General features: G+C 27.6%; 1 protein-coding gene across 1 annotated transcript in view; it reads left to right on the forward strand.

Annotated features, from left to right (window-relative positions):
- Positions 1-13,097, forward strand: part of LOC147078328 (protein O-mannosyl-transferase Tmtc2-like) — a 556,500-nt gene that overhangs the window by 404,255 nt on the left and 139,148 nt on the right. The window contains exon 5 of the mRNA XM_085958718.1: positions 4,633-4,747. Coding sequence (XP_085814844.1) covers positions 4,633-4,747 — 115 coding nt within the window. The remainder of the gene's footprint in view (positions 1-4,632; positions 4,748-13,097) is intronic.

Consider the following 13,097-nt stretch of genomic DNA (forward strand, 5'->3'; position numbering starts at 1 on the left):
ACCGTCAATATTTAAAAATATTTTTTTTTTTATAAACAACGTTTTTAAATTTTTTGTTGAATTATTATGCTCAATATGCTCAGACTTGTACTTGATTTGAAGTAAATAAAAAACAAATAAACAAATATAGAAAACTGAATAATTTATTATGTGCTCAATGTGTTTTTTATTAAATAAATAAAAAATAACACTTTAAAGTAGTAATTCCGAGGGAAGGAAAAATAGAAAAAATACTGACAAACGAGCCACCGGATGGACCTTTGCTTCGAGCCACCAACGTGGATACTTATTCTAAGAAAAATCCACAACTTGAGAATACTTAGAGCATTGTCGCATATATAATAGTTTGTGCTTATCGGGTAAAATGTGGAAAGATCAGAAAAGAACCACAATTTAAAATTAGGTAGATCAGAGTATGCAATGTGATAATTAATGTCCACAACTGATAAAATGAAATTTGACCGAATATATCGCTTGAGTGGACAACCGCTTGACATATTATGCAGATTATGTAGACAAACAGTCCTACCCAAAGATCATGTCTTAACAATCATATCGGTGCTCTAAAATATTTGGATAAACAAACAATTCAAGATATTGTGTTACGGACCAGAAGCGGAATGCAGAAACATTTGTCATAACTAAAATTTCCTTAACAGAAAACACTATGCAGGAACATTGTCCTTAGTTAAGATCATTTCTATTGAAAATAAAACCATATTTAAAAATTCTCTTTCCTATAGTATAGGTAAATTATTTTATAATTGTTAAACGATGACAAAAATATGACAACTGTATTTTATAAATAAAATAACTATAAATACATATTAATATTTAATTATAATACTCTTATGTTTCCGTTATAAGTCATTATACGTGATTCCACAGGCACCGCAAAATATTTTTTTAACATGGTAACACTAGCGTCAAGTGTCATTCTATCATCTGGCATCTTGTATTTCTGCGGGCTGGCGTATAAAAGTAAAATATTATTCTGCAAGTACATGCCAAACGAATTAACACTATCAAATCCATATTGAGATACATTGTTAAATGAATTTGAGTGTTTGGACTGTTTTATAGACATGCGAATTTATTTTGACAGCAGCTGTCAGTGGTAAATGGTAATGCAGAAGGGGGCGTGTTCATAACAAAAGTAGTCTATGGTTAAGGATTTCTTAACTCTATACTCAGGATTGTCTATAGTTAAGTCATGCTTTTCGGCGACTTATCCTTAGAATCGAAATCTTAGATTGTGCATGCCGCTCCAGAATCATAAAGGAGTGCAAGTATCCAGAGAAAACATTCATCCAAAAATTGATCGAGCCCGGATGATGAGTGAAAAATTACTTAAATGGTGATTCAATATTTTTACCGTTTCTATCGTTACTATTAAACGATGAAAACCCGAATACTTTGGACACATTTTCCGTAATGAGAAGTGTGATTTACTCAAACTCATAATGCATAGAAATATAATGAAAAGCAGAGGTGTAGAAAGAAGGAAATTGTCACAGTTACGCAACGTTTGTAGATGGATCAATGTCCAAGGAATTATTCCTAATATAATAATATATTGAAGCTAATGAATGACACAATGTAAAAATAATTACAATAATCAATATTCAAATTGGTCAGGATTGGTTTCATGAAAGTGAATGGTTCCAATATCAAAGCGAGCCACGTAACATGTCAATCTATTTAATCGGGCTTATCCATAAAGCTTTTGTTTATGACTTAGCATTATAAAATGATTTATATAGTAAACACAACCCGGGCAAAATTTACTTTGGAAACTACTTAAGCCCTAGCTACCTGTCTAAAGCATGTCAACCCCTAGCGACAAACGACACGACAAGGGTACTTCTCTATGTATTAAAATACTTGTACTGCCTACACAGTAAATTTATGATTCACCACACATACAATAGTATGCTATGGAAAGCTGAGGCTTATTATAAACTTTGTTGTTATTATTATTTTCTTATCATCATCAATTTGAATCCATCAACTGCTGGATTAAAGTCTCTCCAAACTATTTACATTTTTATAAATCCTATACGTATTGTTATCAAATACCAAATAACCAAAATTTATTACGCTTTGTAAATTTTGTTAATACTTCAGTAAAACGGCAAATAATTTTCAACTATAGGTGCGACGAAATTTTGAACTCACTGGTAATCGGAGAGCGAAAGTCGAGGTGTAAACTCGTCAATTTGTTTCGTGATTGCGACGGGGGTATTAATTCTTAAATCGTGTAAACATGACAAAAAACGTTACCCATTTACTTGAAAGAGAAAACATGTCAATAAATATATTATTGAACATATATTATTTTGAAAAAAACACTTTCTGATAGAATATATAATAACCAATAGAAAAAATCTTTTTTTTTGAAAAAAGTAAGTCACCCCGACGGGGAATCGAACCCTGTATCTCCCGAGTATACGCCTCATCCGTCGCATTACCATTATGCTACGGCGTGACATACTAATAGCGAACAAACTTTAACTATTGGTCAATTACTATACCTACCCATCAGCGTTCCTTCCAAATCAGCTACTTTGGCAATCGATTTTTGTTTCTTAAATCAAAGTAGGTATATTACTATTACTTTTGATTACTAACCGACGTCGTGGAATTTCTCCAATATTTTTTAGATGTAGCTACTTGCACTTGCTAATAATTTATAATTAACTATTTCTTTTATTCAACGATAGTTGTATTTTTAGTATATAATAACCAATAGAAAAAATCTTTTTTTTTTGAAAAAAGTAAGTCACCCCGACGGGGAATCGAACCCTGTATCTCGGTAGGTAGGTATAGTAATTGACCAATAGTTAAAGTTTGTTCGCTATTAGTATGTCACGCCGTAGCATAATGGTAATGCGACGGATAAGGCGTATACTCGGGAGATACAGGGTTCGATTCCCCGTCGGGGTGACTTACTTTTTTCAAAAAAAAAAGATTTTTTCTATTGGTTATTATATACTCTATCAGAAAGTGCTTTTTTCAAAATAATATATGTTCAATAATCAGAATGATATATTCTTAAATCTTGTGAATTATTCGTTGAATAAAAGAAATAGTTAATTATAAATATATTATTATTGTTACTAATAGAACAATAAACATAACATTAAATGGACGCATGTTGGATTTACATGACAAATTATATTTCGTTCGGCACGCGTCATTTGCACCATCCGCGCATCGCTTGGCCACGATCTTTTTAGATCATGCCTCAACTGAGGTATAGCTTTAAAATAATAATGAAGTGTACGATATTAGCCACTAAGCGAAAAAAGCGACTACTCCTCTTAACATGTTAATGTAAATGAACATGTTTTTGTCAACGACTTACTTACAAAATAGTAATTGATATTATATAACTAGGTATATATATCTTTTTTAATCGTTTATTTAGTTTCATATCAAGGGTTCAAAATTTATAATAATATTTTGTGGGTACGGAGTATTACCGGGGTTCATTATGAAATTATCGCTAATAATAACAAAGTTTTACATAATACCTGAGATACCGTTTTGTATAGAATCGTAAGTAATATGCCGCATTTGCCAATTTGAGTCTCTCTCTAACATAATATATTTTTCTCATAAAATGTATGTTTATGATATAATACAAAAATGTTCTTGAATCCTGTGTATTCGTATTGAGTGAAAAATATTTAATTAAAATATTATTAGTGAACGCGAAAACAGAAAAACTAAGATTTGGAAATATCCTAACAATTTCTAAGAATCACAGATGGTTGTTAATTAATATAATCAGTAATACTCCAGATATATAGTATGTTTTATAAAATCAGCGTGACAGGTACATTGTAGGTTGATTATTTTATTAGTAAAATACATTCTGACCGCAATGCATTTCATTTAATATAAATATTTAAATCTATTCTGTATACCTCTGATATATTCAGAATAAAGGTAATGTTAATGTTTTTTTTTAATTTGGCTGTGGGTCTTGGCTGCCCTACGAAGAGATACTATCATATCTATAGATTGAGAGTTTTTTTTTTACAAGAAATAAATGTTATTAACAACTCTTGTTTTGCCAGAGTTTCATTATGTCATGGGTACAGACGACACTTAATGTTACTAAAGATAAATGAATGCAGAGCTGGTCATGATAATATTTTTTATTTTTTAAACAGCTCTTTCTTTAAGAACCAATGTGCATAGTTGCCACATCAGAGCTGTGGAGCTTTGTTTCAGGACAAGGAAGTATGGCACTAAAATATGTTCATTCTGACACGTTTATATCGTCAAGTAAAGCGGTCGTGCACAAATCGCGACTGCATATATATGGCAGGTTGAGATGGGGTAACTCAAATTATTACTCAACCTATAAGGTTCATGCTCTGGGTTAGAACATGCATTTTAATACTAACATGTGAATTTTCCAGATCAGAGATTCAAGACTTCGCCTGCTTTTGAAATTATATATTGCTAATTTTTTTTTAACTTTTTTGTAATATTAATTAAAATTGTAATACTGGCATAATACTTTAACAGAGTGTGTACTTAGTATAAACACGTAATTTAAGCTTGGCTTACTCATAATAGGAACGGATTTTAACAAAAGTGTTTATCTCTTTGTTTCAGCATTTGGAAATCTGGGAAGCGTACTGAGCAGTCTAGGCCGACTACAGGAAGCCGAGATTGCCTTTCATGAGGCCTTGCGTCACCGTCCCAACATGGCAGACGTACATTATAACTTGTAAGTGAAACCTGTACTAAGCATTTATTTTATTATGCACTTATAAAAAAGGTCCAGCTTGTTTTAGATGACACGACCCAGAAATATATAATTTAATTATTATACACTTTCAGTGTTCATGTTAACAATAGCATATTATATGAATATAGTTTTCATCAAAGATATATATAGCTATTTTCAAACAAGAACTTTTTGCCTACGTCTTAAAAATATGAACTAATAATCCCTTCTAGTACAACTAATCGCAATTATGTTTTCAAATGAGGAACGCCCCTAAATTTATCATTTCGTTTTACGCTCTGGTGGTGTACGGATCCATCAATTTACTTAATGTTGAGCTTTTTATAATGAAAATATATCTAAAGCGATCAATAGTGATATTAAATTTATTATTAGTAAACTTTTGTGATATTGCGAAGAAAAAAAAAGAGTCGCATCTGAAGGAAGAGCCGATATATTATTTAAATACGCCTCTAGTACGCGTTGTCGCCATGATAGGTACGTTATTGAGAAGTCTTATATATGCATCTACAGCGACTCTCTGTTATCGCTAATTTTTTGTCGTACAGTAACAAAAGTATTCCCACAGTGTTATGTTTCCAAAAATATAACTTCGTAGTTTAAACATAATATACAGTTGAAAATATTTAATTTAATTTTAAATAACTTAATTTTAATCTAAATTAAAAAGGGAGATTATTTTTCTATCTGTCACAAACGTATGGAACGTGTGCCTATGAAAATAAACTACGCATTATGGACGTGCCATACTGTGTGTAATACACCAATATTAAATGAGCGCCATTGCATAAATCGAGAGCAGTAGTCAGAATTCGACGTATGACGTATTCTTGAAACGTATTTAAGTATATACCGTATTCTTCAACACTCGATATCCTTACCTGCTATTCCTAACCCATTAGGTATTTTAGTTCCCATTATTTCTGAGTTTCCTGGAATTATATAAACACTGGCAAAGACTTTTTTCTAGTGAAAATATTATATATTATTTTCTAAGTGAAGTTGGAGAAAATTATTAAAGCTATTAATTAAACTAACTGCAAGTTATTTCGTATTGCAGATTCTTTTTTTGTGATAAAATATTTATTAGTCAAGGCCAAACTAAGATAAATAAAGCCTAGCGTTACAAGCCTTAAAGGAATATAATAAACCTTCTAAACATTACTTTTAAGAAACCATTTGTACGCTGTTTATGGAGCATTCTATAGTTTCTCTATCAAAATTGTTGAAATATGTTTTAGTCATTTATAAAGTTCATGTTCCTATGCAAGAAATACTGAATGCTATAATCAGTGTTTAGAATTTGTATTAAAATTAATGAGGTCCATTTTTAAGCTTCACTTTATTATATTCAGGATTCATCTCAATAGAAAAAGGTTTTGCAACTTCTTTCGAGTGATTATTATTTAAATGAACAATTACCTTAAATATCTATCAAATAAATACATATTAATACATGTTATTATTCATCGGTTGGTAATATTTTATATAATTTATAATGGAGATACAATTTAATAATATTTTCTACGAAATTATTTTAAAAATACAAAACTTCAGGTAAGATTTAACATGCATTCGTAAAAGGCAACCTTATCAAATGTTTGCGTTCAATTCGTAAATATACGATTTAAAAAATACTAGCTTAAAGTTTTTTTTAAATAAATAATTATAATTCATAAAAAAAGATTTCATTCTAATTTCATCCTAACTTAGAGCCATCCGCAGTCCTGTGAGTGTTTCCGTTCACGACATTAAATTCATGCGAAAAGTTTACCAATCCAAACTAAACATCCGCTCAAAGTCGGAGCGTTAGAATAGTTAATGCCACGGAGTGATTCTCGGAAGTATTTTCAATTTATTCTACTCAATTTTGAGCATTAAAGTCTTTGTTCTTGATAACTGGAGTAAACGAATTTAAGCTAAGCTTTTCTAGTATCACTAAGAGAATATAGTCATTGAGAGTTATTTTTAAAGTTTGAAGTTTTTTTCTATCCTATTCTAAAAGCTTAATATTTGGCTAAATATTTTATTGCCATATATCTATATGATAGCATATATAACTATAAAACTCAAATAAATAACATATTAAAACAAACATTTTTTTTATTCAACAAATAATTCACAAGATTTAATAATAATATTACAGTCTTTAGTACACTTAAACACACTTTTAGAACACTTTAGATAAATACATAAATAATGTATGTTCTATAAAGAGTGTTAACAAAAGCCGACTATCAAAAATAAATAAGATTTAAAAACCACTTCAGTGATAATAATAATTGTTAAAATCACTATTTAATAATTTTGTCGTGATTATATAAGATACATAATATAGCTTAGAAGTTAGAGCATATGAGTGAAAATCCCAAGGGGCGAGTGTTCGTATCCCGTTGGGTGTCAGTTTCTTTCTAGTCGTGTGTTTCTACAGTGTTTTCAAATTATGTTTTATATATATACATAGCTATTGTTCGATATACTACAAACAATTTTACCTACAAATTTATGTTTTTTGTATCGAATCAGATAAAGAACAAATTGTGACATTAACGATTGTGAGATTTTATTTAAAAAAAAAACCGAAAAACATTATCCAAATTAATAAACATTGCTTAGAATAATATGTACTTAAAGATACTTAATATATTATAATAATAATACGGTATTATGAAAAAATAATATTACTTAGTTCAAAAAATTGCTTCATGTTATTGATAAGAAGATAATGGAAGCAAATTTTAAATTCAAGCATTGAAGGCTTAAATAATATAGATTGAAATATGTAATCCAAATGTTCTCTATTATCTTAAAGTTTGACAGTTTGAGTACATATAGGGATGATAAATGCTGACATGAACGATTGTTAATATATTATATTATTATGTAGTATTATTATAGACAATATTATCTACTTTATTTTTTTTTAACAATTTAAATTTCAATGGCCAATAACCATGAAACATAATAAAATAAAATTAGTTAATAATAGTTACATAATTAGTTAACGATTTATAATTATTTAAATTGGAATAAATCATAGAATTAACTTAATATTTATTAAATATACCCGGAAGAGTTTCAAGTAACTTTTTTCTATAATATAATAATATATTACAATAAATACTATACTTTTAATTTGGCTCTATAATTTTATGTAGATCTCGGCCACGCCACAAAAAGTTTCTGAACATTTTTTTTTTACAAAAAATTGATCTTTATCACTTGCTCAATCAATTAGGTCTATACTCTGGATACAAACACACATTAAAAAACAACATGTATTCGACATAATTTAATCAATATCAAAACCGGGATTTTACTTAGCTGACATTTTCAACTGGTTTATATAACTTTATTGTTAAATTATACATTTGCAGATATGCCAACATATTTAGAAACTATTTAGATGAACAATCATAAATAAAACAAATGTTTATGTTATCAATATCAATATCTCAAAACAATGATGGAGATTTTAAACAAGCCACTTATTTTTACATTGCTAACATAAAAAAATGTAATATATCAACATTAAAAAAGTTCTATAACCATAAAGTGTTTTAAACATTATCAGATATCTTCCACTTTTTAATTAAAGTCTTTGGTCTGTACTCAGTTTTTAGTAAGTGAATACAAAAGCCAAATACTAGAATGACTTTAAATAGATTTTGTGCATTGTGTAAAATAAAACAAATATAATTAATTAATAATAATATGTGTAGATATATAATGTTTGAATGCGCTTTGTCAAAGTGCATTGTGAATAGTAGCATTGTAGAATTAGCCGTCTGTTTTATGAGATAGTATGTGAATCTCTTCTAGTGTGACAACTAATGAATAGTATGGAAAGCATGCGATGATTGCACAAAGCTCGTCACTAGCAAACACAACTATGAGCTTTATTTTGTAACATATATATAAGATATACGTTTGTAATATATATGCTTTTTTTATCCTGACAACCTGAAAATGTGAAACGTAGACAATATAATATTAGCTTAGTGGTAGTCTGAAAGAATTTCATTCTTACCGAGTATAAAGTATTTTTGTTAAAAAATAATATTCTATTTTTTTCGGTGGTTGAACTAATTCACATAATTGAATAGCAACTACTACTGTTTTTATTTGGTGTTTTGAAATTTGTAAAAAAATGCATTTTTATTCCGTTGCAAAATTTGCAATTTAATACATTTTACTGATAATGTTCAATTGAAATAATCAATACTCATTTAAGAATATTAGATTTTTTTTTAAAAGTTTAAAATTTCAGAGTCATAACGTATTTTTTTAGTTTTAAAAAATCTTTTTTTATTAAAAAATATATAATAATATATATTTCATATTTTTTTTTACTTATATTGAATAAAACATTTTTTCGGTTGTAATGCCAAAGCTTAAATCAATTTAAATAAAAGAAATATCAAGTCATATTCATTTATAATTTATAATGAAAATTATGTATTTGAAAATTTTAAATTTGAAATCTTGTGAATTATTCACTAAATAAAAAAATAGTTACGTAAATAAAAAAAATAGCAAGTTCAAGTTAGTTACAACAAAAAATCTTGAAATGATCCGTGACGTCGGTTAATATGTAATTAACGTAATAACTACTTTCATTTAAAATACAAAAGCCTATCGCCAATTGTAACTCAATTTGGAAAGCGCTTAAGAGGCATTCATTAAAATTTGATGCAATTAAGTATGATGCCTGTAGCATAGTGGTCTATGTACATGGGCGTGAAACCCAAGAGATGCAGGTTCGATTCCTACTGGGTGTCTTACTTTTTTCAAAAAAGATTTTTTCTATTGGTCATAATATTATTTCTCAGTGTTTGTTATTCTCACACATTACAATCTTCAATTTTTTTTAAAAATACGTTTGACTATTATTATTAATATATTGTTATTGTTTGTTGCAGTTTTTTTAATTTTATTTAAATAGTTATTTAACGTCACTCAGTATTTTTGTAGTTATGTGACCAATGTGTTAATAATCCGTGATCTGCCGTTGCCAAATCAACAAAGTACATATTATTTAAAAATATTATATTTCCTTCAGAGAAATACAAATTAGGAGACGATATAGTATAATATATAATAATGTTTTGAACTCTGCAAATAATTGTCGTTTTTAGTGAAAATTTGTTTTTTCTTGTTTGATCATAATGTTAATATCAAGAAAGCTAACGTGGAACATTATTCATTTTAAATAAACTTTATTTCAGTATAAAAATATATCATTATAATATTATGAAAAAATACACAACTAGGTTTAAGTACACGCCTCGTGATAATAATAACGATAAAAGATAATTACTACAAATAATATAAAAAAAAGCTTAGACAGATTTATAATATAATATTTCCTACAATGCTTTAGCCGATTTTTTTTATATTTAATTAAAAATCTTTTATTATAATCAAATTATTCGTTTGGTATCTCATCTGTAAAAAAAACTCACAGGCTTAATTCGACGATGAGAATAAAGATGGCGCACAGACGATATTTATTTTAATTAAGCTAAGCTCCTTAAAAGCAGAAATTAAACAAAAGCTCTCAGTTGACAAACAAGGTTGAGGCTTAACAAACAACATTTAATATGTAAAAATACGCATGGGTAGGTAAATATGTTTTCCAACTAGTGGGATTGCAATTTAATTCGGTGGAAGTGCAATTTAACCTAATATTTTATAAATTTACAATGGATTACATTCTTAGAATTTTTTATTTTCTCGATTCCATTTTCATTATTTTTAAATAGATCAATTAAAATTAAATTATTTAAAAACCTTTTAATGTAATTTTTCGTTTTAAATGAAGGTTTTTAAAATAAATAAATATCAAATATCCTAACGCCCATTCCTACAAGATACTTAGTTAAAAAAATATTTTATTTGATTTAAATCTTAATCAACTATGTATATCAGAGATCGGCAAGCACATTGCCAGAAGGGTGCAATAATAATTGCACCCTTCAATTATTGAACTTTTGAAAATCGCCGTGGGCACGTAAAATAAAATATTAATATATTTTTTGACTGAGTGACTGACTTAGCTGTAAACTATTTAAAATCATAATACTGTACTCTAGATTAATTTTATATACGTAGGTACTATATTCTCCTATATAATATAATTAAGATATTATAAAGATGTATCATAGTAAAACAATTGTAGTTATCAATATAACAGGTCATATTATGTTGTCGTATTAAGAACACTTTTTGGCGATGGTGTTATCAGAATAACCAAATATTAATGAAGTAGATAATCAAATTTAAAATCATATTAAAAATAATAATAGATGTCCATTTTTTTTGAACATTTTCCTATACTTCTAAAATCAGATGAAATTAAAAAAAAGCTGAAATATTATTTTCAAGAACCTCCTATTATAATGCATGAAGGAGATTTGTTTTATGTACCATTAAAATAATTAAAAAAAAACATTGATTTATTTCATATTTCAGCACTATTGTGAAAAAATGTAAATATCCATTGATTTATTTAAGTTATTTGTAGAATTGTTTATATTACTTACCTACGTAAGTTTTAATAATAAATTCTAGAAGCTATTATTATTATAAAGACTATAATGTTATGTTAGAAATATTAAACTAATATAATAATAAAAACACATAGCCGAATAAATTTGCCATTCCTGTTGAAACTTTTTAATAATTGCAGGCTTTAGAATTAGCATGAAAATTTCCCTCAAGGGTGCCATTACACAGAAATTTGATCTCCATCTAATTTACACAATTTATCTACGTTGCATGAAATATTTCATTCAAAATTTTAATAGAGCGCAATCATAAAATCTGTTTAATTCGGGATATAATTATTCATAGAGAAGGCAATAAAATTTAGCTTCCATATTATAAACAAGTAAATATTTCAACTGAGAATCCGTAGTTCTGGTTTTAAATTAATGCGTAATAAAATACAACAAATTTAGTATTCTAACAGTTGAAGGCGCTCGTACGGACAATGAAAAGTGTATGTTAGAGTCACACACAATTTTTATTCTCAAATTAAAATTTATTAACTTTTACATAATATTATAGTGAACTTATAAATTTAAACTATAAATTAAAACTGAAAAATTATTAATTTAAGACATTTACAACATAACATTTTAAAACAAAGAAATGTTATTAAAACAGTATAAAAATAAATACCAAGAAATAGATGCAGTATTAGAAAAACAGTATACAGAGTACCTACACAAAATGACTAAAGTAGACCCTATTTTAAGGATTAACAAAACAACGACCACCTATAATTCTCATCCTCACGTACGTGGAATATATCAACATCCGAAGCGATTTATTAGAACAGAGTAATTGCCCTCCCAATTAGCATCACCAATCGCAGGTTAGCTCTGTACCTTCGGAGTACAAATAACTAATGCTCCAGATTTCTAAAATAGTTCTAGGGGACACAACAAGTCAATACTACCAAGAATGGAAAAGTTCTCATTTACACCGCGTATAATATGTATATTTCAATTTAATTAGTATAATATGTGTGTGATTTTTCAAAATTTATTATTTTATTAAATAAAATAATACATCATCATAAAAAGTAATTATTTTATAAATTAAAGATAACATATAACTAAGTAACATTTTATTCCTAATTTTAACATAAGCATACTTTTATTGAGCTGATAATTTCATTATTTATCTATTTTGTTTTGTAATTAAATAAATTTTTCACTAACTCTGTTAGAGGTTTTGAATATTAAATTAATCCCCTTGATCCTCATCCGCCAAACGATTATTGAAATTCCACATTTCTATTGAAATTTGGAAATCGACTCAGGCACTCAAGTGAATATCCCTACAACTTTGTTTTCTCTAACAGTGCTAGGGTGTTATCTCTCATAACAGGGTTATTCAACATATCTACGCTGAAAATCATTCCATATTAATTCAAATGATAATTTATCAGTAAAAACACTTGATCACCATATACCAAATAATAACAATTCACTTCTGCTTGAAATGATATTATATTATCTAATGTTTTGTCTAGTTTTATGTAAGTAATAATATGTATTGTATCATGATGATTTTTGATTTATTGTTATTTATATTATAATATTACATTATATAACTGAAGTTTATTACAAACAGATTTTATATTGATTAATTGGATGTTTCAATATACCTTAACATGCGTTTCATTATTATTATATTGAAAATAGTTTACAAGTTTTGTTATATTATATACATTGTTACACACACATTTATTTCGATCAAACCATTTTATCTAACCTAGATTTATGAAAAGATATTAAAATATTATTATGATAGCTTA

The sequence above is a fragment of the Rhyacophila brunnea genome, unplaced genomic scaffold (assembly GCF_057557595.1).
Source record: "Rhyacophila brunnea isolate RB1 unplaced genomic scaffold, BYU_Rbru_1.0 scaffold_11, whole genome shotgun sequence".
NCBI classification, from domain to species: domain Eukaryota; kingdom Metazoa; phylum Arthropoda; class Insecta; order Trichoptera; family Rhyacophilidae; genus Rhyacophila; species Rhyacophila brunnea.